The 27,886-nt window shown below is 39.1% G+C and overlaps 1 protein-coding gene across 1 annotated transcript; it reads right to left on the bottom strand.

The window, feature by feature from the left end:
* Window positions 1-1,189: 1,189 nt before the first annotated feature.
* LOC128106663 (chitinase-like protein 3) lies at window positions 1,190-27,886 on the bottom strand. The gene is given in 13 exon segments (XM_052732218.1): window positions 1,190-1,221; window positions 3,566-3,707; window positions 3,789-3,908; window positions 4,680-4,853; window positions 5,187-5,310; window positions 7,128-7,173; window positions 7,176-7,240; window positions 9,206-9,210; window positions 9,644-9,803; window positions 13,973-14,029; window positions 16,906-17,107; window positions 17,574-17,603; window positions 27,862-27,886. Coding segments are annotated over 13 exon segments (1,182 nt in total).

The following is a 27,886-nucleotide window of genomic DNA, read 5'->3' as shown; positions in this document are numbered from 1 at the left end:
GTAAGTGGTTGTGGGGTCCATGGGGCTTGGCAGGACTGGAGAAAACTCCAGCCACAGACAGATCTGTACAAGGCCAGCCTGGTCTACAGAGCAATTTCCATGACAGCAAGCAACAAAGATATACAGAGAAACCCTGTCTCAAAAAAACTAATCCAATATGACATCCTCAGAACAATCAAAATAACAGAAAGAAAAATAGAATGGTGCTGCTATATGAAAGTTGAAGACTTATCTAGCATTAGAAAAAAGTTGAGTTCTATGATACAGAACTGCTTATGGAATTGTATGATAGTGCTGCTTGAAAAACATAAATATTTCTGGTGGATATAAACTACATTCAAAGATTTTCAACACTGTAGTGTCTATATTCACTTGACTACATCAAAATATATGAAAAACCAACAATATTTGACAAGTTAAGGAGAGATCACAGTCATTCCACTGGATTAGGGGAGAGCATATGGCCTCCAACATTGGTTTCATTGAGTAAGGCAGCTTAGGAAGGATCTCCTTAATATTCAATAATGGGAAAGCACCAAATGAGAAGTCCTTGCATAGCTTCCCAATCTGCAGAACCAGTAGGTGCTCAAACAGTTTTGATTCCTCTGAAGTTGTCTATGAATGTCCTACAAAGGATTACTGGTCAAGCCAAAGAGCACTGATTACCAACTGGAATCCTAGAGTCACTGTGGCTGCTTGTGGAGTATGGTCAACATGGTATAGACACTTCTTCCGGCATTCTAAATTTTATGAACCACGAAACACTGCCTTCTCCCACAGCTCCCACTTTCCTACAGAACCATGTTTGCCAATATAAGATAGAAAGCAAATTAGATCCCCGAATACTCTCAATGCCCCTTTCACCACTGTAACCAATGAGTAGATGGCATCTCACACCAACAAAAGATTTTCTCCAAATCACACACAAAACACAAGATTTGAACATGAATTTTATTTTTAAAAAAGGGCAGAAAATAAGTGGCTTGAAAAGAAGCATGGGAGGATGTTCAGAGCTTGGACAAATGTAAAAGGTGAAGACCATGGCTGGTTGCATCGCAGCTGGTGATATGCATCACATACAGTTGTGCTGGTATGTGATTCAATTCAGGCAGGACCAGCAGCTACTTCTGTTATTTTCTATGGTAGGCTGACAGAGAACCAACTGCCCAAATTGAGGACCAATTACAGGCTAAAGCTCCTCACAATAAGATGCCTCATAACCTGAAACATAAAGTACAAAGACAAAGTTGTGATCCTGGATAGAAGGTAGACTACTCCTGGAAATGAAGAGAAGTACTAATGAGATAGCATGAACTGGAGATACAATTAACTTCATAGTCACTCGAGTTAGATCAGAAGACAAAACCAGACTTGGCTGTTAGGGAAAGTTACCACATAAATCCAGGTTTTATTACATTTCCATGTCTTCATTGCCTACCCGAGAGTATGTTGAACAATTAAATTTACTTCTTTTACATTAACAATATCTTATAAATAGCCAGTCAAGTATTTCAGTTTGATCTTAAAAAAAAAACTCAGTACATACTGCTCATCAGAGAGAATATGGATACAGGTGTGCATTGGACACTGTTGAAGTCTTTCTGGTAAAATGCCCCAAAGGGGCATGGATATACTCTAATGAAGATCCTTAAAGGGTTAAAGATTTGAAAACCGGCTGTTCATGTAGATCTCATTCCATTTCTCTGTCATCGGGCGATCCCTGTGTCTTTCTTGGGGTCCTGTTTTCCGGGTAGCCTCCCTGGTGATGTGAGTAGCAGACAATTCATCCTTGTTTCATGTCTAGTATCCTGCTATGAGTGAGTACATACCATGTTTGTCTTTCTGAGTCTGGGTTACCTCACTCAGGATGATTTTTTCTAGATCCATCCATTTGTCTGCAAACCTCATGATGCCATTGTTTTTTTCTGCTGAGTAGTATTCCATTGTGTATATGTACCACATTTTGTTTATCCATTCTTCAGTTGAAGGGCATCTGGGTTGTTTCCATGTTCTGGCTATTACAAACAATGCTGATATGAACATAGCTGAACAAGTGCTCTTATGGTGTGGTTGAGCATTTCTTGGGTATATGCCCAAGAGTGGTATAGCTGGATCTTGGGGGAGATTGATTCCCAATTTTCTAAGAAAGCGCCATATTGATTTCCAAAGTGGTTGTACAAGCTTGCATTCCCACCAGCAGTGGAGGAGAGTTCCCCTAGCTCCACATCCTCTCCAGCATAAGGTGTCTTCAGTGTTTTTGATCTTAGCCATTCTGACAGGCGTAAGGTGGTATCTCAGAGTTGTTTTGATTTGCATTTCCCTGATGATTAGGGATGTTGAGCAATTCCTTAAATGTCTTTCGGCCATTTGAGTTTCCTCTGTTGAGAATTCTCTGTTTAGTTCTATAGCCCATTTCTTAATTGGACTGTTAGCCTGGACATGAGTGGGGGTAATGAAAGGCGAGGGTCGAGGGAAAGAGAGCTTGGGGGAGCGGGAGATCCCAGCTAGATCAACAACAGAGAGGGAGAACAAGGAATAGGAGACCATGGTAAATGAAGACCACATGAGAACAGGAAGAAGCAAAGTGCTAGAGAGGCCCACAGAAATCCACAAAGATACCCACACAACAGACTGCTGGCAATGGTCGAGAGACAGCCCGAACTGACCTACTCTGGTGATGGGATGGCCAAACACCCTAATTGTTGTGCTAGAAACCTCATCCAACTACTGAGGGATCTGGATGCAGAGATCCATGACTAGGCCCTGGGTGGATCTCTGGGAGTCCAATTAACGAGAATGAGGAGGGTTTATATGAGCGAGAATTGTTGAGACCAAGGTTGGATAAAGCACAGGGACAAATAGCCAAATGAATGGAAACACATGAACTATGAACCAATGGCTGAGGGGTCCACACTGGATCAGGCCCTCCGAATGGGTGAGACAGTTGATTGGCTTGATCTGTTTGGGAGGCATCCAGGCAGTGGGACCAGATCTTGTGCTCATTGCATGAGTTGGCTGTTTGAAACCTGGGGCCTATGCAGGATTGTTTGGCTCGGCCTGGGAGGAGGGGACTAGACCTACCTGGACTGAGTCTACCAGGTTGACCTCAGTCTGTGGGGAAGGCTTTGCCCTGGAGGAGATGGGAATGGGGGGGGGGGCGTTGGGGGGAAGGTGAGGGGGACGGGAGGGGGGAGAACAAGGGAATCCGTGACCGATATGTAGAACTGAATTGTATTGCAAAATAAATTAAAATAAATTAAAAAAAAAAAAAAAAAAAAAAAGATTTGAAAACCGAATGTGACTAAAGTTTCTGTGGACTTTTATGCCTTGAAGACTGAGTAGACCTGGAACATCCCACCCCACCCACAAGGTAGGTCTGGTTCGCATTACGTGTATAATTTTGATTATTGGAATCAAAGGGTTTGGAAAGCGCAGAAACTGTCTCACATCTGGGAAAGGTCCAACAGATAAAATGGAAACATTCTCTCTGGGAACTGGGGGTGGAATTGTCAAAACTACCTTTGGTTGATGAAGGGCATTATACACTAATACTACTACTACTTACAAGGACAGTGGACATTGAGAGCTTTCTTTAAGGTAGAGGTCAGAGGGAAACTTCCCTGGTTACAGAAAGAACCAGTGAAGTCATCCATGTTCAGGGGCCAGACCATAGTACCTCCTAAGTTATTGTCCTTGAGCCACTGAGCCTGTTTAAACAGAGGATATGAGTTACTTGATCCCTGTGAGTCAGAAATGAGATCTCTGCACATCCAATGGACTGAATTTACCTTAATCTGGAAGCTCTTGACATTATCATAGCCAACCCATTCTGTGTTCCTAAAAGCATAGGGCACTTCCTGAGGGGCATTCCATTTCTCAGTGGCTCCTTGATTCAAGAAGTTGCAAATCTTTAAATATTGGAGAGATTCAAATATTTAAGCATTAATACCAAAAAAGAAAAATAGCATACACTTTGTTTGTAGTGGGTAGCTGTTCCAGCTTTGACCTGGAAGTACTACCCCCATTGAGGCTTCAGTACCTGTCACACCTACAAGAAAGGGCCAAGACAGGAGCCCTTAAGACCTGAGATCTGAATGTGCCGGCTCTCTTGCTTCCTGGATCCTGGATGCTGGAGGTAGACAGAGCAGAGTTTTCCAGAGAACAGAGCTGGACTGTGCTACACCTTTCCTGGACCCTGTAACCTATCCCTTTGCTTGTAAGTTACCCAACAAAATAAACCTCCCTTTTAACTACATGGTCTTATTAGCAGACCTAAGGGTATGATTTAGGTTTTCAACCTGTAGTTAGCAACCCCTACGTTGGTCACATATCAGATATTTACATCATTATTCATAACAGTAGCAAAATTACAGTTATGATGTAGCAACAAAATAAATTTTTAGTTGGGAATCACCACACATGAGGAACTATGTGAAAGGATCACAGCATTAGGAAGGTTAAGTACCATTGATCTATCATATGAAGGAATCCCGTATATTCTAAATTATTCTCTATTAACTATTAATTAAAAATAATAAAAATAAATCATTTAGAACGGTCATTCTGCTTGAGTCATGTAGGTACTACACATAATAAGCATTCATTTTCAGTAGGTTTCAGTGCCAAGATTAAAGAACTTGGCCTGCAGTTCATAGACCACTCTATAACAATCTACTGACCTCATAGTAGGCCCATAATCCTTTTTCATATGTGTGCTTCTCACTAATGGTATAGGCACCAATTCCATTGTCAGAGGGATCACTCAGAGTGAAGGTTTGTCCATATGTGGGGAATCCAACAATGAGCTTCTTAGGATCAGCCCCATGGTTCTTCCAGTAGGTCATGATGTAGTCCTGCAGTAGCAGAAGGTAGTAATAGAGTCAAAGCAGCTGGTGATCTGTGCTTACTTAGGTTAGTTTCTGCTCCGAGAGCTCAAATTGTGTGACCTTAATGAAAAATTAATTAGATCTGTTTTTAAAAATTGGGCTGGAGAGATGGCTCAGCCGTTAAAGGCTAGCCTCACAACCAAAAATATAAGAGTTAAAAATATATTGCTGACTTAGTTTTTCAGATCTGCTAAGTAGCTTAAGAAGATTGCATAAGCTCAGCTAATGTTTATTTTGTGATTGAATCTCCCAAGGTATTAGACATTTCTCATTTTCATTTGAAGTTGTCCAGGGTCTTACCACATTGAGGTAGGCACTAATGCCATGGTCAGAAGGACCTTCATAGAGGGGACTGTTTTCTCCAGTGTAGCCATCCTTGGAGCTATGGAGATCATATGTCATGACCTGAATATAATCAAGGGATCTGGAAAAAAAAGAAAGTCCTAAGAATCATTCTTCTTTTTGGTCAAATTTCTGAAAGCTCTGCATTGTATCGTTTCCCTATCCATTGAGATTTTAAACTTCCTGCCTTGGCTACTCCCATTTTCCAATTTCATTTTATCTATAATGAAATGTTCTAGAAAATTCTACTTTGAAAGTTATATTCTTCTACTCAAGTAAAAAATTAATCTAGGGCTATACATAACACAAAACACACACACACAGAGAGAGAAGAGAGAGAGAGAGAGGAATTGAAAGGGTTTTGGGTTATATGGTAAACATTTTCATGGCAGAGTACAGATTTTGGGGAGGAGAGTGAAGAGTGGCTTAGAAAAAAATTAAGATTTTAGAAATCTGCCAACCTACAAACTTGTAAGCTGACTAAAATAAAACACACAAAAATGAGTTTGAACAAAAGTACCCAGCATGAATAGGTTTATTAAATGAATGTGTCCATGTGATATATGGAAGACTTCCCTACAAGTTATTAATCAGGTAGGCATTAGAGACATCTAAAACAACCCACCATGTTGCCATTTGTCTTTGATGTTCAGTGGAACAGAATGATAATATCTGATTGTTGAATGGGACACACATTAACGCAAGACAGAAAAATAAGCCTGAAAACTGAAAATGACAATGAAAAGTGTTTTCCTGTTAGCAAGCCTACATCATGTCAAAAAAGTTATGTAATCTGGTAGGGGAGAAAATACAACAGTCTTACTGAGTGCTAGACCTTGCATATTACAAAATTGCCCTGATTAGCAATTATGCATTAAAGACATAATGGTTATGGAAATAATAACTATTTACTGATTGTATTAAATGCCTGGTAAAGGGATGAATCTCATGCCTGCTACTGTAAACTTGGACAAAAGTACAATCCCAGTGAGCTCACAGACCCAAGAGGGAATCAAACTTGTTGTTTTCCTTTATGGTCATGCTGTTAGACTATATTTTAAATATTTATGTTTATATCCACAGTGTTCTTAAAGTCTTTCAGAGAACTTGCTCTTTTTAGTAGATAGTGGTTAATGCAGATACTCATTATTGTTTAAAGTACAGAACCCAAGTAACTGTGAATCCTCAACTGTGGATCAGACATGTATATCACAACCAAACAACTCGAAGGCTCAATGAATGTCATAGAAGAGCCAGTGCAAAGACATTATATGCTGGTGGTAACTTGGGAGGAAGACTGTGAAATGCTGATATCTGGATGAGGTTTGGCTGTTGCACACATTAACTCACAGTGGCTGTGGTTACCTGCACAAGACCTACCAATATTAAGTCAGCCAAAATTAAAACAGTGCCCATTTCATGAAACAAACTTGGGGAAAAAGCTACTGATGATTAAAGGCTGCTGAGAAAAACAAATTCAAACTCCATGGGGAATATTGCCACAATTATATATGTGTGAAACTATGGATAACCCCACAACCATGCACATATAGGCAAAACTAATTGGATTACAGTGGCATTAAGGTCATAAACAACTCAAAACAAGAAATATTGAATTCAATGGGATAAAGGTTGTAAGGAATGAAGAAAATTTGGAGAGAGGCAATGGTGAATAAATTTAATCAAAATACATTACAGAAATGTATGAAATATTTAAAGAATAAATAAAAATCTTACTTATAAATTCAAATTCAGTTCATTCTGGGTGCTGTTTTTCTTGTCAATGTAAACAAAACATTCCCTTTATAAGGCCTATATTCAGAACAGTAGAGCAGCAAGAAAGATAAGTGTGTTCTGTGTAAATACTAACAGAAATTGTGAATATGAATCCTCACTCACTGTGACAGTTCAGGAATCTTGTAGGCATGCTCAGTGATGGAGATGATACCAGATACTGTGGCCTGGTCTTTTGTTTCTCTAAGGATTCTTTCTCAAAAGCTTCACGCCATTTCCTACAAAAATTATTTGATGTTGTTATTTCAAGCTTATTTCAGTTCTTTTAAAAATAAATGTATATAGACTTAAATTTCTTGCAATACACGTTTTTGTATTTTGTCTTAATTTATGATGTTCTTACCTCAACAAATTCAGGAGATTAGATGCTATTACTAAATATATGACTTTCTAATATGTATAGACATTTAAAAATATCAATATGTTCAACATCTAGTAACTTATAGTGGTCAGTATCCAGGCTCCAAAGTTTGGTCAGAGCTGCTCTTGTATTCAGCTCTCTGGAAATGTCTTTCGGCAGTTCCCTGCATCCCCTTGCAGTGTTGTGGAGAGAGCTGCCATTGCTGACTAGATGAATTAGCTTATAGGCTGTACATCCTGTCTAGTGATATGCTGAACTGATGAACTGGAAAGTTGGTAAGAACTGTGTAACAGGTCAAATTCTTGCCTGTTGTAATCTGCCTAGATTCTATGTGACTCTATTCTCATCTTCAATACTCAGGTTATCTCTCATCACTGTTTTGGGGTGTTCTAGAAACTGTTTCTAAAGTACTTTCCCAGAATTTGCATTGTTGCAAATGGGTCAAACAATAAGATCACTTTACTGGTGAAAGAAGCACAAGAAGAAAAGTGTTTTAGCTGTCTCCAAATATTAAGTGCATAAAATGCAGCATGACTGCTTTAATTTTGTCCTGTTGAAGAGAAATCACCTAGAAACAATGGCTGGGAATTGTAAATTTTGCACAGAAATTTGTTTCATATCATTACTCATATCATAGCTATCCAATAGAAGCTACCTGTCATTTAGTTGGTACAAAATATTGAAACTCTTCAGAGGTTGGGAAAATATCTAATGGTAAGAGTGTTATTGTAAAGAATCTGTTGTTGAGTGTATCTGTGTAGATCAGTGGTAGACCAATCTGTCAAAAATTAAATAGACAAATAAAATTCTTTTCTTTTTTTATACAAGTATTATAGAAATGACTACATTTTAAAAACCTTCTCCAATCTTTGATTCTTCTTCTTCTGGTATTTGCTGGATGATCACCACCCTTCCTTTTCAGAACAGTACTTAAAGTCATGGTCTAGATCATGAAATCTATTATCAGCATTCTTTCAGTGCATGTTTTCATCTCCATACTTCACATTCGCTATGTTCATAGGTAAAAGAGTAAGTTCCTGTCACTAAATCAACTGTTATTGTAATTTACTCTCAACAAAGAAATGTATTCTGATATTGTCCTTTATGTCTGAAAATTAGGATGTTTTTTCATCTATAGCACAAAATGGTCCCTTATTCCCATTAATGTTTATGTTCTCTGTCTACATGCCCTCCTTCCTTCTTGTAAAACCACTTTTGTCTCTGATCACAGGTCCCCTAATTTACTTCAACAGCTTTCTACTGAATTCTTAGCTGCTCACGCTAATTGATTTTAGTTAATATCATAATAATCATCAAAAAACCAAGTTCTGTCATATTTCCCCACTATCTACAACCCCTCAAAATATCCCACGTTCCTGCAGGAGAATTATATATCTTTATCTATGACAAAAGCTCCCTCATAATCAGAAATTGCCACCTTTGTAAACTGAAATGTCTCACAAAGTGACTTGCTCATTAATCTCTATCACTTCACTGTGACAGACCCATGCTTAACGAATTTGATGACAATGTTTTTTTTCTTCATAGACTAAACTCAGGCTTCACTTACTCAGAATCTCTTTCTGATCCTTTTCACACAAAGTCAGTTACACACACGTTTGAACTTCTATTGTACCCTATTTACCCCTCTCATGGTCATTACCAAGATGTAGTTCAATTGTTTTGTAGGTTGTAGTGTTATACCTTAGATGAGAATAATTTGAAGCATATTTATTTGAATTTGAATTTGAATTTGAAGCAAGTTTATTTTCGTCTTTAGCCTTTTAACTACGTGGAGTGGCCTTAAAAATTTCACCAATACTGTACCTATTAACTACCATTGAATATACCATTTTCAGTCACTTCTAGATATATATTCTGATGTAATTGCTATGAGGTTTGAACTCAGTAGGGAAATAAAATTGGCAGACATGATACTGTTATCTGAATGACTCTGGCAAAATTACTAAAGCCATTTCTGTATATTAGTTATTTGTCTGTAACATAAAGATCATAATGACTCCATAACTCACATCATAGACAACATATGAAGATACATTATCATTCTACACCTACATGTGGTGTAATGTCCCACATGCTTGTTGAATCAATGAATGATATTTCAGGACCTATGCAATGATAAGAATCTATAATTATAAATTCTAGTTTGGTTTACTCTAAAAGAACCCAATTCTCCTTCGAAAGGAGAGACTTTGAGTCTTCTAGGAATGAAGACATCTCCTGATTTCCCCACCTTCACCAGGAGAGTAAAGAGATACTTGTCCTTAGGTGGGCTTCCACCAGACCCAGGGTAACGCCAGTCCAGGTTCAGCCCATCAAAATTGTTTATGCGCAGGAAATTGATGACTGATGTAATGAAATTCTGACGGCTCTGAGCAGTACACACAATGGCACTGAACCTGAGGGAGACCAAAGGAAGATAAGTAAAGATTTGTGTAAAATTATCACATTGGCAATTTCAGAATTCACAGCTAATTTCAGAATTTGTGTTGTTCTCCAAGGCTCCCTGGTTTGTTTCCAGCCTCCCCTTGCAAACTACCTGTTAGCAATGACACTTCAGCATTCCCTTTGTTTTATTAATCCCACCATAAGTACTATTAGATTGTCATTTTGCTAGTGGTGGAGTCAGAGGAGCAGCAGGTGGCAGCTGAAGTTCAAGGTGTCAGCCTATATTCATCCCTGATGGATGAATATAGCACCAGGAACAGGGACATTGACAGAATAATCAAGAAGACTGTATGGGGAGGAGTGGAAGCTCTTCTTGGAGATTGTCCAGCGTGCAGAATTCTCTTGGGGATTGCCCTGAAAGAAGAGGCAGTCCTCTAATGGTCGCCATTGATAGGATCTCACTCATGGTGCTGCAGCCCCTTGCCAGGTACTGCTGCCTGGAGCACCAGCCTCTAACAGCACAGGCCTCAAAGGGAAGCCACAGAGTTGGCACGTACTATGACTTTGGTATTGTAGGGGGTTAGGGGAAAAAGACACTCACATTTTATCTTGATGATTTCCTTCTTCATTCTCTATTCTTCACTGTTCTTTCTGTGTTCTTTCTATAGTATACTTCTTTTTCTACAGCTTGTATGCCCCAACAAAGTTTTTGAAGCAATATAGGAATTACAATGTGGTTACATTCTGTTTTTCAAGTTAATGACTACAACGAATACAAAACAAACAGTAAAAAAATATTATGTTTTCATATTTCTTACATGATTAAACATTTTATGTATTATAGATGGAAAACAAATAATTCCAAGAACCCACATACATTCATACCCAAGCAACTTGTTATATATTAACAATGTAGGCAAGCAAGATGTTGTTCTCAGCCAGGTCTTTTACTGGCAGGCTGCAGTTTTGTAGTTACAAAGAGAGAGCCAATTACTTTATTACTTATCATGAAAGGTAATCTTATAAGGAATCTTAAAGGAATCACAAACCTAAACTTATATATGAAAAATAATCAGTCAGTTCTGCTTTAAACTTTAGGGTACATACTCACTCATCAATAGGTTTTTATATCAGGAGATTTAGAACAAAAAATGGGTACAAGGAATTAATCATCACCTTCTGTCATCAACCAATCCTAGCAAGAAATATATGTCAGCTAGTAACAATTGGGCTGCTTTGTTCTTGCTCTCTGAATTTAAAGAGTTTCACATTCAACTCTATGCCTTTCTAAAACTTTATCTTCTTTGGTTTTTCATCTTGAAGTTACTTGACAAAAACATCTTAGTCTAACTTTAAGATATTTTCAACTTTGTTTTAGCTGTGATGCACTCTGAAACCTGTAAACACATCTTTCAACAATTAATAAATAGGACCTCTTGAAACTGAGAAGCTTTTGTAGGGCAAAGGACATGGTCAATAAGACAAAATGACAGCCTACAGAATGGGAAAAAATCTTCACCAACCCCATATCTGACAAAGGGCTGATCTCAAAAATTTATAAAGAACTCAAGAAACTTGACTTCAAAATACCTAACAGTCCAATTAAAAAATGGGCTATAGAGCTAAACAGAGAATTCTCAACAGAAGAAGCTCAAATGGCTGAAAGACATTTAAGGAATGCTCAACATCCTTAGTCATGAGGGAAGTGCAAATCAATATGACACTGAGATACCATCTTACACTCCTCAGAATGGCTAAGATCAAAAGCATTGAAGACAGCTTATGTTGGAGAGCATGTGGAGCAAGGGGAACACTCCTCCACTGTTGATGGGAATGCAAACTTGTACAGCCACTGTGGAAATCAGTATGGTGGTATCTCAGAAAATTGGGAATCAACCTCCCTCAAGACCCAGCTATACCACTCTTGGGCATATACCCAAGGAATGCTCAATCATACCACAAGAATACATACTCAACTATGTAACTATGTTCATAGCAACATTATTTGTAATAGCCAGAATGTGGAAACAACCTAGATGTCCCTCAACTGAAGAATGGATAAAGAAAATGTGGTACATATACACCATGGAGTACTACTCAGCAGTAAAAAACAATGACATAATGAGGTTTGCAGGCAAATGAATGGAACTAGAAAATATCATCCTGAGTGAGGTAACCCAGACTCAGAAAGACAAACTTGGTATGGACTCACTCATAGGTGGATACTAGATATAAAGCAAAGGATAACCAGACTGCAACCCATGGCTCAGTGGAGGCTAGCTAGTAGGGAAGACCCTAGGAAGCTTCCTGGGTTGCCCATTGATGGAGAAATGTATGAGATCTACATGAGCAAACTGGGGGTGAAGGAGGGTAATGGAGGACAAGGGATGGGGCATGAGAGCTTAGGGGAGTGGGAGGTTTGAGCTGGAATGGGAACAGAGTGAGAGAGCAAGGAAAGAGACACCATGATAAATGAAGATGCCATGGGAATAAGGAGAAGTAGAGTGCTAGGGAGGTTCCCAGGATTCCACAAGTATGGCTCCACTATAGACTACTGGCAATAGTCAAGAGGGTGCCTGAGCTGGCCTACTCTGGTGATTGGATGGCTGAATACCCTAACTGTCATCATAGAACCCTCATCCAGTGACTGATGGAAGCAGATGCAGAGATCCACGGCCAAGTCCCAGGCGGAGCTCCAGGAGTCCAATTGATGAGAGAGAGGAGGGATTCTATGAGCAAGGGATATCAAACCATGACTGGAAAAAGTACAGAGAAAACTAGCCAAACTAGTGGAAACACATGAACTGTGGACCAATATCTGAGGAGCACCAATGGTACTCGAGTAGGTCCTCTGGGTAACTGAGATAGTTGTTTAGCTTGAACTGTTTAGAGGCCCCCAGGCAGTGGGATCAGGAGCTGTTTGTTCCTAGTGCATTGCCGGCTTTTTGGAGCCTAGTGCCTATGCTGAGACACTTTGCACAGCCTCGGTACAGAGTGGAGGGGCTTGGACCTGCCTCAACTGAATATACCAGGCTCTGCTGCCTCCTCATGGGAGACCTTGCCTTGGAGGAGGTGGGAATGGGGGGTAGTTTAGGGGGGAAGTCTGGGGGTGAGAGGAGGCAGGACAGGGGGAATCTGTGAGTGGTATATAAAATGAATAGAAAATCTCTTAATAAAAAATAAATTAATAAATAAAGCCTATATGTTCAGATTAAAAAAATAATTTAAGCTAGCTAGGCTAACTGGGACTCAATTGTTTTTCTTAATCATTAACCTAAGCCACAGTCTATATCACTCCTCAATAGAAACTCATGTATTGTAGCAGTGTGAAATTTCCTTACTTATATTTTAATCATCAAAACTCTACTTAAACTAACATTATTTTGTTTATCATTTATTTAATATTATCATTTAGACAGTACAGCTTAGGAAAAAAATCATCTTCATAATAATCCATAGTCAAAAATGCACAGTAGAGCAGGATGTTTCCATGAGATAAACTTGCTACATTATAGGCAATGGGGATCTCCCACACCCATTCACACCATACCAGATACCAGAAAAAGATATGAGCAGCAAATATGTAAAGGCACAGCAGAAGCAGAAGATATTCCAGGGTCTGTGGTCTCGGGGCCTTGCCTATCCGAGATTCACCACCAGAGAATTGCCTCCTGGTGGGCTGACACCTTGAACCTGAATTGCCACCTGCTGCTCCTCTGATATGGCCACGGGCACCATTTCATTTTTAATAGCCTTCCATCCTAGCTAATCAATCATATACTGTCTTCAAACATACCTCAGTTTATATTAAATCAAAGCATGTTTCTTTTGTATGAGCAGCCCTCAATTTAGTTCATGATGTGTTGAAAAGAAGCAGTATATGAAACTTCTCTGACCTGGAGGTTTTTAGTTACTTAGAGAAACAGGACTTTGTAGTAGGTAACTATCACTAAGAGAGAGGCTAGCATACCCAAATAAATTTCAATTTGTGAAAGCCACATATGGCCTTGTAAAGAGTGCATTATGTTTATTTGAGTTTCTAGTGAAACAAATTAGTTAATCCATTTACCCAATGGATATTCTTAATAACTTTTTGAAAATAGATTTAATGAAATTAGATTGTGTTGCCATAGCTTGGTTACACTAGCAAAGAACAATCAATCATGTGTACAGAACTTACTGGTTAGAATGAAGCTCACTGCCTCCAATGGCCAGGAGAGTTTTCAGTTCTTTGTTCCTCAAAAACAACAGAAAAAGAAAAATAGAGAAACCTTAGGTTTCCTTTATATAAAGTGTCAGTGTGATTTCTACATTACTCATATTATTTAGTACTGTGGTGCCATGAAAAAAAACCCCATGCCAGTATAGTTTTCTATTACTTTTGAAAATTTTGTACAAAAACTCTTTGTTATATTTTTATAATGAAATGTCTTTAAAGTTAGGTCCTCAATAAAAGTTTTCCATGTAGTGTACTAACTGCATTTCTGTGCCAATAACTTAGAGTCACAGTTAGCTCATATTCTTCCTGATGACATAAAATGACAGATTATTTTAGCTTTACGAGTTTCTCAACCTCCACAAAAAGAATACAAATAAATTCAGTTGAAAGTGCACATCTTCATTGGAATAGTTGTTTTGAGAATTAGCTCCCAAATAATTATGATTGTCAGTTGTGATAAGACATTTGAGTTTTAAGTTTCCTGTTTCTTCCTTGGAGATCAGATTCTGTGATCTGACATATGGCCGGGGATTACTTTCAGTGTTTGGTTTAGTTTGATGCAGGAAAATGAAAGGAAAAAAAGTAAGGAAATTCCTTTAGATGAGTTTGCTTTCAGTTAGAAATCATACCTTAGATTATTCCTAAGGAACGTGTCACTACTGAATATAGAAGTCACTTGAGTTTTCCTCATCATAGTTATAGGTAAACTAAAACATGCAAATTGCAGAATATGAGTGCTTGACTCATAAAAAAGGAAAATTACAATAAATCAAATTTTCTGAATCTGGGAATCAGTTCTGTCTAAATTCTAACATCCTTCAGTTCTTACTTCCTGAAGTAGAAAGCTAAGATTTCTTTTTCCATTTTTAAAAAAATCCTCTGATGCAAAAATCAATCCCTGAGACAAAGAAAGATACTCATCCCATGGGATGTCATAATGATCACATCAGGATTTGTAAAAGACTGTGTGCTTCCTTTCAGTTGACACATGGATTCCAAGCCATAAGTGGCAGCATCCTGCAGCAAGAGGTTGCTAGAAAATCAGTCTTCTCTATAGGCCACTAAAAAAATTGTTTCACAGTCTCACACCATAGGAAAAAAATCAACTCACAGTGGAATAGAGATATAAATTAAGGTCTAAATGTACTAAATTCCTGTAAGAAAATAATAAAAAAAGTCATTGGAGTCATCTGTGCAGTGACATTGCTTGAAAATATTCCTAAACGTATAGGCTACTATTAAAAAGTGAAGAAAAGAGTTTCTTTTATGAATCTGGGGAAAAAGAGAAATCAACTGCATGAAGAAATTTACATTACTCTGGATGAAAATACTTTAAATTATACAATGTTAAGGAATTAATTTGAATATATATACAAGGAATGAAATAAACTACAAATTAAGAAATAAATCATCCTTGAAAAAGTGGGCAAAGCTCTTAAATAGACATTTCTCAAAATATGAAACCTAACAGGTGAATGACAATCAACCTAACACATTTCAAAGAGAGATATTTAAATTGCAACCACATTGAGAGAATGTCTCATGTCTATCTCAATAAGTATAATAAAGATGAAAATATCCAATTTTATCAGGGTGTGAATAAAGAAAACCCTTGTACACAATTGGTAGAAATATAACTGTATAGTCACTTTAAAAAGCACTGTGGAGATCCTTCAGAAAGATAAAATTGCTATATGACCTAGCAACCACACTGCTTAGTTTATATCTTTTTTTTTTTTTTTTTGGTTTTTCGAGACAGGGTTTCTCTGTGTAGCTTTGTGCCTTTCCTGGATCTCACTCTGTAGACCAGGCTGGCCTCGAACTCACAAAGATCCGCCTGCCTCTGCCTCCCGAGTGCTGGGATTAAAGGCATGCGCCACCACCGCCCGGCCCTTAGTTTATATCTTTTTTTTTTTTTTAATTTATTTTAATTTATTTTGCAATACAATTCAGTTCTACATATCGGTCACGGATTCCCTTGTTCTCCCCCCTCCCGTCCCCCTCACCTTCCCCCCAACGCCCCCCCCCCCATTCCCATCTCCTCCAGGGCAAAGCCTTCCCCACAGACTGAGGTCAACCTGGTAGACTCAGTCCAGGTAGGTCTAGTCCCCTTAGTTTATATCTTAAAGTACATGAAATCATTATGTTTTGAAAATAATGCTACAGTTCCTGTCAAGTGCTCTCATCCTTTAGAAAGAAAATGATTTCATGTAGTTTATATCTTAAAGTACATGAAATCATTTTCTTTCTAAAGGATGAGAGCACTTGACAGGAACTGTAGCATTATTTTCAAAACATAACTTGGTATCACAGAAAGTTTTTGGCACTGGATGAATGGATAATGGTGTGCTATACATAAACCCTCCAATACTGTTTGAACAAAAAGAAGGAAGGCTGCTATTTGCAACTCTGTTTGTGAATCAGGTGGACACTACATTATGTGAAAAGGTAATTGATAGACAAATAGAACATGGTCTGACTTACAAGTGCTAACTAAGATGTTCAGACACATAGAATATGAAAGTAGAACGGTTATTCTTAGCAAATGGGAAGAAGAGAAAGAATGGGGAAAACATAGTCAAAAATTAATGAAATATGAAGAATATGTGCAAGGACATTGAATAAGAAGAAGTCTTACCTTGTCAGGTAGAAGTAGGTGAGATGACATATACACTAATGGGATCATGAACTATTCTATACTATAGTCAGAAATCGAAGATGATACACAAGAATAGTAGCCAGTCTGCCTCAACTTAACATTCAAGAAAAATACATAGGCAGATTGTCAACTTGAACATTTTGATTCTGAACTACATTTAAAGAATCATTGACAAGTGGCAACTATTGACACACAGGTACCAAACCAAGTATCTCAAACCTGGTCCTTCTCTTACCTGTTTTTCAGATCATATATACCTTTGGACTCCTTCAAGTCCACCTCATTTTTCATGATGATTTTATTGTTTGGCATCCAACCAAAGTTAAAGATTATGTGAGTACACAAGCAGGAGTCAATAAAACCAAAATTGAAACTCCCCACGTCAGGCAAGTTCTTGGTCGATATGTGAGAAAAGCACATCAACTTGTAGGCAGAAGCTGGGGAAATTTATCAGAACAATGCCCTCATTTAGATACCAGGGAACTTGCTAACAGTTTTGCCTTTCCTCTTCCCCTTGCTGTTATTCATATACCAGTTATACAGAACTATTCCAATCAATTATTGTATATTTATTCATTAAGTGTACAGATTCATATTCAAATTATGGCTAACCTTTGGAGCCTCTTGAGAAAACAAACACATAATTCCTGTAAGCACAGAACTTACCAGTTTCAAACTCTTAGCACATCTCACTAGAGAGAGCAGTGAAAGCTGATGTGAGTCTACTATCCATAAAGCCAACCACTTCCTTTACCCCAAGTAGATTATCTCATAATATCTTTTTCCAATAAACCAATATGAGGATGTAATACTAAAAGGAATCATGACAGGCAGATGATTGCATTAGGAATACTTAATAAATATTAGAGACTTATATAAGTAAGATTTTTGCCAATAACTCACCCAACTGAGCATTCAGCACAATGGCCAAACCTAGAGAGGGAGAAAACACATTTTCTCTGAATCAGTTGCTAGAATCATAAGGATCAACTTCTCAGTTCATGAGGCCTGTGCTACTAACTATATATCATTACGTTCCCAAAGAAATATTACAGTTTTACAAGGTGTGGACCTCAGAGTTATCATGCTTTTCAAAATCATCTACACTTATTATTAAAATCTAGTAATGTCCTTCTGTTCCATCTTATGTGTCCTGATTGTTATGAAATTTGAAATCTACTACCTCTGCAACTAATAATGAATGAAATGACCAACAAGAATTTCTACTTAGTGAGCACACACATTGCATTCCCCAGAGTTGTAATGAGTCAAGACTTCCTCCAGCCAAGACAAATCTCAAGTACATCATTCAATATCTTCTAGAGCTTTGGCCATTATTTGGAAGCATCTGTTAAGAGCCCTTGCTGGAGGACACGTGCTCAATTATGCTCATATCAGCATTATTCAAAATGGCACAAACCTGGAAAAAACCTAGATGCCCCTCAACTGAAGAATAAAGAAAATGTGACACATATACACAATGGAGTACTACTCAGCAGTAAAAAACAATGACATCATGAAATTTGCAAGCAAATGGATGAAACTAGAAAATATCATCCTGAATGAGGTAACCCAGACTCAGAAGGACAAACATGGTATGTACTCACTCATAAGTAGATACTAGATGTGAGGGAAGGCATGGCCAGACTACAACCCACAGCAACAGAGAAGCTAGCTAACAGGGAAAGATCCTAGGAGAGACACATGGATGGCCCAGTGAAGGAGAAGTGGATGAGATCTACATGAGTGGACTGGGAGTGGGAGGGGTGGCAGAGGGAGAGAAGTGGGGGATGAGAACATAGGGAAATTGGAGAGTCGAGCTGGAACAGAGACAGAGTGGGAGGGCAGGGAGGGAGATACCAGGATAGATGAGAACATAATGGGAATAGGAAGATGCAGGGTGCTGGGGAGGCTCTCAGGAATCCATAAGAATGACCCCACCTTAAACTGCTGGCAGTGGTGGAGAGGGTGCCTGGACTGATCTACTCTGGTGACCCGTCTAGTGACTACCCTAACTGTCATCATAGAGCCTTTGTCCAGTAACTAATGGAGGCAGATGCAGAAATCCATGGCCAGGCACCAGGCTGAGCTCTGGGAATCCAATTGATGAGAGAGAGGAGGGATTCTGCAGGTGGGGTGATGATGAGATCATGATGGGAAGATGTGCAGAGATGATCAGCCAAACTAGTGGACGCCCATGAACTGTAGACTAGTGGCTGTGGAGCCTCCATGGGACTGGACTAAGCCCTCTGGATATGGAAGATGATTGTTTGGCTCAAACTGTTTGGGGGGCACCCAGGCAGGGGGACAAGGATCTGTCCCTGGTGCATAGGCAGGCTTTTGGGAGTCCAGTGCCTGTGGTGTGGCGCCTTGGTGCAGTGGGAAGGAGCTTGAACCTGCCTAGGCTCAGTGTGCTGGGCTCTGCTGATTCCCCATGGGAGACTGTGGGAGCCCGTTCTCGGGTTCCTCGTGGCTTTACCCAGCAGGTCCACATAGAGGATGATTAGGACCACGGGCCTGAGTGCAGGTGTCTGAGATGGTCTGCACTTGGCTGTGCTGGGGGAGGAGGTCTTTTGCTCCACCCCTTGGCGTCTCTATAAAAACCCTGGCCCAGAGACAGTCGGGGCCCATTGGAATAGGTTCCAGGCCCTCTCGAGGCTATCCTTTATTTTCTATCTGTTTATCTCCGCAAGATTCTCTGCAATAAATCCTTCTATCTAATATTTCCTGCTGCTTGCACTCAAGAAAACTCTGGGGAACTGTGGGGGTGGTTGGGTAAACGCCCCACAGAATGGCGCCATGAACAGGGACTAAAGAAAGAAGAAAAAAAGGGACTAAAGAAACAAAGGGGGACTAAAAAAAAGGGGGACTAAAGACAAATGAACAGGGACTAAAGACAAAGTAATAGGGACTAAAGATAAAGGAAAATAATAGTTTTATTACAGAGTTTTTGGCAAAGGTGCTGAGTCAGCCCTGCCAGTGGAAAGGCATGCCGGTGTTATGGAAAATATATATATATATATTATATATATATTGTTGAGAGGCAGGGGTTTTATCCTCGAGAGAAAAGGAAAACGGACTGGAAGGATGTCTGATGCTGCAGCGAAATTCTCTTCTGTCAAAATTTTCTATCTTCTATCCCTTTCTCAATTTCTATCTGAAAAATAAGGCATAGGGTAGTAAAACAGTGTAGGAAAAACTTAGAAGTGTAAGATTGTGTAGGAAAAAATAAGTAAGGCAACTAGACAGAAAAACTCTCCAATTTTCTAACTTTGGGGGCTATGAATGCAAACTGGGAAAAAAATCTTTCTTTGGGCTTTTCGGGTAGTAAAAAAGCTCTTCTCTGAGCTTATGGGGAAGAAAAAGTTTCCTATGGAAGCTTTTGACCTGGGGACAGCTGAAATGCTAAGTCCAAGCGGCAGGAGAAAGTGATTTCTCCCTGAGGCAAAAATGGGGGTGTAAAAAGCCAAAAAGTTTAAAGTTGGGAAGTTTTGGGAAAAGTTGGTCTTTCTCCTGGGGAAAAAAGTCTTTCTCTTAAACTATAAAGCTTTTCTTGGAAAATTTGGGGGGAAAAACTCTCTAAAAAGCTTTAATCTTAAAAGCTTTCAAACTTAAAAACTAAAACCTTTCAGAACTCTCTCAGAAGGACAAAAATTAGAATCACCTGAAGATATTAGTATGGGGACCACCTGTGATTAGCTCAAAGGGAAAACAACAAACCTCTTAAGACAGCAAAACCTAAGTTCTTTCGAGCTTTAAAAATCCTTCCTGCAATGCAGGAGGCAGGGACAAGTCCCTAAAAACCTCTCTTCTAAGCTCTGTCTCTTCAAGCCAGGAAAAGACAGTTGGTCAGAGTACCCTGAGGGAAACGCTTGGGAGAGTGTGGGTAAAGAGCTACAGAGAGCCCAAAAGGGCCGGAAACTTTACCTGAGAAAAGCAAAAAAGCCAAGCTTTTCAGTTACAGCCGAGCTGAGGCATCAAGGGTTTTGTTTCTGAGTGAGCATTTCAGAATGAAAAGGTGCTTCCAATTGTCCTAATGCAAAGATCCCCTGAAGCAATGTAAACTGTTAGCCTTGTATCCTTGCTTCTGACCAAAAACCCAGAGGCGACTGGCCAGCGTCTCTGAGTTGGAGTGCATTTCGAGGATACTAGGGTTCCTGCAGTTGTAAACTTCCTGGAGCACAGAGCTGAGGCAGGAAGGTGCAGGATCCAGGGGAAGATTGCTAATGAACAACAAAGCTAAAGCCAGTGGGAACAGCACAGTTGTCTGCTTTCCTACAAGTCCCAGGTTTATAGGTGCACAGCTGCAAAAAGAAATCTGAAAAAAAAGCTTTTCTATCAAAGTAAGGACCTTTCTGGGAAAACAGTAAAGCTAAACTGTGTCTGAAGCAGTCATGCTGCTGAGTCAGAACGCTGTCTGGGGAAAGAGCCCAGCCAGGGCAGAACAGAACTATCCAGGAGTAAAGCTTTCTTTTCTGTCAGAGAAAGCACCTCTTTGAGAAAAGCTTTGTTTCAACTGACTCCCTGAGATGAGGGAGTGTGGCCCTAAGGGGTGATTGTCTCTGGCATAAACTCTGTCCTTGAGCACCCAGACAAGCAAATGCAACCCACTGGGGGACTGGGCCAGGTGAAGGCCTGATGAAGCAAAGCACCTGTCCTAATGGGAGTTTAGAAATGGCAAAAACCTCCCTTGTTAGATTTTCAGTCTGTACGCAAACCACACAGACCCCGAAAACAGAAACGGACAAAAAGCCCCTACCTTTCAGTAGCAGGGAAAGCCGCCACTGTAGTGTCGGAAACTGTTTCTGGGGTAGAGGGGATAAATTGAGACCAAACTGGGATCTGTCTGGGAGAAAGACTCCAAAGAAACAGAAGGGACATAATCCTCCCCAGAAAATATGTGACCTGAAAAAGCTGCTAGAATTTGAGGCAGATTCGGGGGGGAGGAAGAAAGCCCCTACCTCCAAAAGCAGCTAGCAGAGGAACAGAGCCGCAGACAGATACCTGAAGCTCTGCATCTGGGGAAGGAAGGAACAAGCAAAATGAGATAGATCAGTGGGAGAAAATCTCTCTGAAGGAGCTATGGAAAAGCTGTTGTAAATGATCTTGTTTTTCACTGACTGGCTAAGGCAAGCACAAGCCCCGAGGAAAGTTGCTATAAGAAATGCCAGCCTCCAGTGGTCGAGAGACAGCCCGAACTGACCTACTCTGGTGATGGGATGGCCAAACACCCTAATTGTTGTGCTAGAAACCTCATCCAACTACTGAGGGATCTGGATGCAGAGATCCATGACTAGGCCCTGGGTGGATCTCTGGGAGTCCAATTAGCGAGAATGAGGAGGGTTTATATGAGCGAGAATTGTTGAGACCAAGGTTGGATAAAGCACAGGGACAAATAGCCAAATGAATGGAAACACATGAACTATGAACCAATGGCTGAGGGGTCCCCACTGGATCAGGCCCTCTGAATGGATGAGACAGTTGATTGGCTTGATCTGTTTGGGAGGCATCCAGGCAGTGGGACCAGATCTTGTGCTCATTGCATGAGTTGGCTGTTTGAAACCTGGGACTTATGCAGGATTGTTTGGCTCGGCCTGGGAGGAGGGGACTAGACCTACCTGGACTGAGTCTACCAGGTTGACCTCAGTCTGTGGGGAAGGCTTTGCCCTGGAGGAGATGGGAATGGGGGGGGGGGGGGGTTGGGGGGAAGGTGAGGGGGACGGGAGGGGGGAGAACAAGGGAATCCATGGCTGATATGTAGAACTGAATTGTATTGCAAAATAAATTAATAAAAAAAAAAAAAAAAAAAAGAAATGCCAGCCTCAATGCGCGCTAAGGAGGCAAGTGCAGTTCTAATTTGGGGGCCAGTGTCTGATGAAGGAAAAACACCTGTTAAAGCCAGTTGAGAGAATAGAAATCTCCCAATGTGCCATAGCTGAAAATGTAAAATGCTTGTTCAAATCTCCCGATGCAAAAGCAAAAAACTTTGTTCAAATCTCCCGGGCAAGAATTTGTAAGCAAGTCTGGTAAAAGAACCAGTTGACTCTCAGACCCGAAAAGAACTATGGGAAATGTCTGATATAAGGGAAATGATATAAGGGACTGATATTATGGACTGATATAAGGGAAATGCATTCTGGGAAAGGTAGTTTTTCCGCTAAAGATGGCAACATTGCCCTGAAACAATTTTGTCAGCTCAAAAATACATTCATGATAAACTTAAAATACAGCTTTTAAAAGAATAAGGAGGAAAATCATCTAAGAGTTTAAGTGTCAGTTCCAATGAAACATTGAAAGGATACGGAACTAGGCACTTAGCGGTTTGGGGGTTGGTAAAATGCCTTATTTACCCTAATAGCTGTGCAAAGTTTTTACGGTAGTTGGATGACAAAAAGCTACCTTTAAGAGCGAACAAGCCACTTTAAAATCCTTAAAAAAACAAAGGAAAGCAGTTTATACACTGAACGTTGTCTTAGATATGAAGAAACTTATGTGAAATTGAAAATTATTTACCTCTTGAACAAACAGCCTGCACTGAGTGATTCTTTTGCAAATCTAACAAAGGAGATAAATATCTAAGACAACGTTGAAACAGGCATTCAAAAAGAAATGACTGCTTTATAGATGGAAAACAAACTTCAGAAAATCTAGCTGTCTTACAAAAGTTGCTTCACCTGAAAGTTCCTTATAAAAAATCAATGCTAAATATTACAGCTGCTAATAATATCAGGAGTTAAAGCTAATGAAGTGAAAATACTAAATCATAAAAATGCTTTTTCTCAGAGTAAGCTAATGAAGGATGTTTCATGAAAGAACATCTATGTTCTTAACTCTTTTGAATAGTAATAGTTTTGGTAAAAATACTGGAACTAACAATAATCAAGTCAAAATGTTTCAACAATTCCAAGATGCTATTCCACAAAAGAAAGCTGCCATACTTTGCAGGCCATATTAGAGCTCACTCCAATCTTCCTGGTCCTTTAGCTGAGGGTAATGCGAAATGGAAAGTTCCCTGCTCGGGATTATGGAAGGGTCCCGATCCTGTGTTGATATGGGGTCGAGGACATGTTTGTGTTTTTTCACAAGAGGAGAATGAAGCTCGGTGTTTACCGGAGCTTCTGGTAAGGAGCGTGGAACTAAGGAAGGTCAGCTCCAATGACGTTTCTATAAAGTAACCAGAATGAAAGTCGCTTGATCAGTGTTTCTGAGGTTTTGTCACTGGTTAATGCAAATAGTGAGGAAATAGAGTTCGGAACTGTCCTGCTTTTGGCTTTACTAGCTCCTTTAGAAAAATACTTTATCACCTAATAGCTGTGCAGTATTTGGCAAAGAGCTTTACAGCAGCTAAATACGGTAATTTCACCCTCAGCGTGAAGTGAAGTTTTTCGGTAGAACAAACCAAAAGTACTGCTGTAAATAGAAACGTTTGTCTGAATTGAAGCACTTAGGGGAGCTATTATGAATTTGGGTGAAGGGACAGCCTCTAGTTAAAAACCATCTACCGCTGACAGTGCATCTCTGCCGGTCCGGAACGGCTGAGAAAACTGGCAACTTTGGAGTGTGGCATCATCCTGGGAAGGTTGCAGTCCCCTAGCAACAACTATCACAATTCTATAACAACAACACTCACTAAATCCCAGTGTTTTATAGCAAAGCTGACTATAAACTCTAAACTTTAGAAATGATGTACGTACTTCCTGTCTAGTTAAGAGAATCTTTCTAATAGAGATAGTGATAATAATTAAGAGTAAGAAATAGAAAAAGATGAAAATAAGATATGTAAGTTTGTAAAAATTCTCTTGTTAAATCTCTGTGTTAAGAAATCTTTAGGTGTTTGCTAAGTTAAATATATGCTAATGGTAGCCCTATATAAGTTTGTAAAATAGATCTATAGAGTTCCTTTAAGAGTATAAGCTTTCAAGAAGTATCTAATGTAGTCTTAAGACATATAGTAATAAGCTTGTAAGAAGTAAAGATGCTAGTTATAAATGTAAGTTTAAATAAGAATAAGATGGAATGAATACAAGTAGTATATAAGAAGTAATAAGAAATATATTTGCTAAAGTAGTTCTATAGTTTCCTTAAGGAGTATAAATAAGTAAATGTTAATATGTTATATGTGAGTTTGTAAACATGTAAATGTTGAATGTGAGTCTAAATGCTTTGCAAGATATGTTATGTGTTTGTAAAAAAGTGTAAATGTTAAGTGTGAATCTATGCTTAATGTATATGGTGAAAAAACCTGAGACACAGAAGGTTAGTGTCCCAGTAGACTGCAAGGTAGGCAGTCTGAATGGTTTTCAAAAGTTCCAGAAGCCGCTAAGAAGCTAAGAATGGCAGACGCCAGAACCAGCACAAGGCATCCGCAGCTGAGATCCGTGGAAAATCGCCGCAACACAGAAAAACCTGAGCTAACATCAAAAACGGTGCGGTTGAGAATACTACTGTATCTAAAAAGGTCTCTGGCTTGAGAATAAGTTCAGAGACACTTGTTTGAACAAAAATTGTTAACTGCAAAAAGTTTTGGTTGAAAAACGTCTCTTCATATTTTGAAGTGAAAGCCTAATACCAGAATTTGTTTGAACTTTTTGAACTTAAAATGAGATAAAACTACAAAAAGATTTTGGTTATGGATTTCTTATTTGGAAGGCTCATACCAGAATTTATCATTTGAATTTTGGGACTTAAGAAAGTAAATGAACAATAGAGATTTCATTGCAATGGGACAATTTTGAGTTTAGTTATAGTAATGACCTAGGAACTGTTTTCTGGAATTGGGCTAAAAATGGAACTGTTTAAATGAAGAAATTTATTATTTCTACCTAGAATCAAGATGCAGTTTTGTGTATGCATATATGCTTTATTAATTGGTGATTCATGAATTGTTTTGTGGAACTGTTTATGTTAAAATGAAATTACTTACAGAACTGTTTTTGTGTTACAAACAGAACTGTTTAAATGGAAAAGTTTGGGTTTTCTAACTAGGCTTGAGATTTTGCTTAAATTATAAAGAAAAGAGGGAGAGTTAATATTCCTTAGTCTAATTTCAAAAGTTGTTTGGTGGATTAATGTCATGTTTTGTTAGTAAGAAATGCAAATGGGGTATACTAAGAGACTACTTTTAAAGTGTGTAAAGAGTTTTATTAAGAAACTGCTTTTGAATGTTTTGCTAAAAGTTTTCAAAGTGTTCATGGTTAGATTGAAAATATTGCTTTTCAATATGGGTTTGTAGGAATTATATAAGTTTGGGTTCTTCTAACTAGGTTTGAGATTTTGTTTAAAAAGTTATAAAGAAAAGGAGGAGTTATGAGGTTGAATTGTTTGCAGAAATTGTATTTACCCTATTGATATTAATGCACCCTGGTTTTGTGGAGTTAAGGAAATATTTAAGTTTGATGTGACTACATTGAAGTTTTTCCTATGTTCTGTTAGCAAGAAAATTCAAATGATTGAGTTAAAGTTGTAAGATGGAGAAAATTGTTAACTATATTTAGCACCATATATGCTAATTCAAATGGTTCTGTTAAGAGTTTGCTTTGAGTTGTAAGATTGAGAGAATTGTGACTATGTATAGCAATATTTATGTTAACCTGTTAATGGGAATGATGAAGCTAAGGGATTCTTTAAGTTTGTAGTTGCCTTAAGAGTTTTTGGTTTAGAAAGGGCTTGAGGCAGCTAAGACTGCCTTAGTCACCTTGGACCTAATTCAAAAGAGAAATGCCATCTTTATCATCCTCTACTCCCATATTGGGAGGTGTAACAGCTATGGAGATTGCTGTAAGCCATTAATAGTTTTTTTATATATATATTAAGAAAGGGGGACCTGTGGGAGCCCGTTCTCGGGTTCCTCGTGGCTTTACCCAGCAGGTCCACATAGAGGATGATTAGGACCACGGGCCTGAGTGCAGGTGTCTGAGATGGTCTGCACTTGGCTGTGCTGGGGGAGGAGGTCTTTTGCTCCACCCCTTGGCGTCTCTATAAAAACCCTGGCCCAGAGACAGTCGGGGCCCGTTGGAATAGGTTCCAGGCCCTCTCGAGGCTATCCTTTATTTTCTATCTGTTTATCTCCGCAAGATTCTCTGCAATAAATCCTTCTATCTAATATTTCCTGCTGCTCGCACTCAAGAAAACTCTGGGGAACTGTAGGGGTGGTTGGATAAACGCCCCACAGGAGACCTTGATTTGGGGGATGTGGGGATGTGAGGATGTGGGGTGGCTTGGGAGGGGGTCCTGGGGATGGAAGGATGAAGGAGGTAGGATCTGTGTGTGGTGTGTAGAGTGAGTAGAAAATTTCTTAATAAGAAAAATGAAGAAAAAAAGAATGAGACAAAAAAAGAGACCTTGCTGGTGGAAATAAGATATTTTGCTCCATATGACATTTTTAGCTACAAAGGAACAATTTAGGTTTGAGGATGTTTCCTCTTTGTTTGTGCTGTTTTGATCAATGAGTCAGGGTCTCACACTAGGTAGCCCTGGCTGGCCTTCTAATGCACAATGTTCTGACTGTGCTTTTGAGTGCTGATATTTTGGTGTTGAATCATTATCATGTAACTAGAGCATCTCCACTGTGAACCTTTTACACACTGATCTTGTCTTCACTTGAATAAGGTTCTGAAGCTGAGAAAAGTGTGTACAGAAACAGATTTAGTGCAACTGGTAAATTGTGACAACTTGGGTTAAAATGCCTAAATCTAACTCCCAAATGATTGAATGTCTCTCCCTGTGACAATTTAAATCAGCAATGAGATGGGACAATGGAGGAGAATGTGAATTAATTCTGAAAAAAAGAAGAACAAAGAAAACTTGGAGAGCTCTATCTCAGAGTCTAGTGATAGCCATCTCTCAAAAAAATTTTCCACAACATCTGCATGAAAATAAACAGATTGTGAATTTCAGAATGATGGTGTAACAAGAGGTAAGGGCAATGAATGACTGTTGAAAAAAAAGAGCAAAATAAGCATTGAATAAAGGGGAGACATCAGTGTCATGCCTGTGGTATCAGTGAAGGCAAAAGTATTCTCTCAACTACGGACTTATGAGAGCCAGGAAACACTGAATAAGGAAAGAAAATTTTCATGACAAATGAAGAATGGTAAAGCCTAGAGTTGTAGTGTCAAAATTACTTCCTTGTCAGATCCTGTGAGGAAAGAATCAGGCAAGACTGAGGGTCTAGATCTGATTATCAACTCACCTGTAGCAAGAATGAGCTTGGCCAT

Source organism: Peromyscus californicus, unplaced genomic scaffold (genome assembly GCF_007827085.1).
Source record: "Peromyscus californicus insignis strain IS unplaced genomic scaffold, ASM782708v3 Scaffold_9__1_contigs__length_137607984, whole genome shotgun sequence".
Taxonomy (NCBI): domain Eukaryota; kingdom Metazoa; phylum Chordata; class Mammalia; order Rodentia; family Cricetidae; genus Peromyscus; species Peromyscus californicus.
The sequence above is the reverse complement of the archived record's forward strand: the minus strand, read 5'-3'. Positions and strand labels throughout refer to the sequence as shown.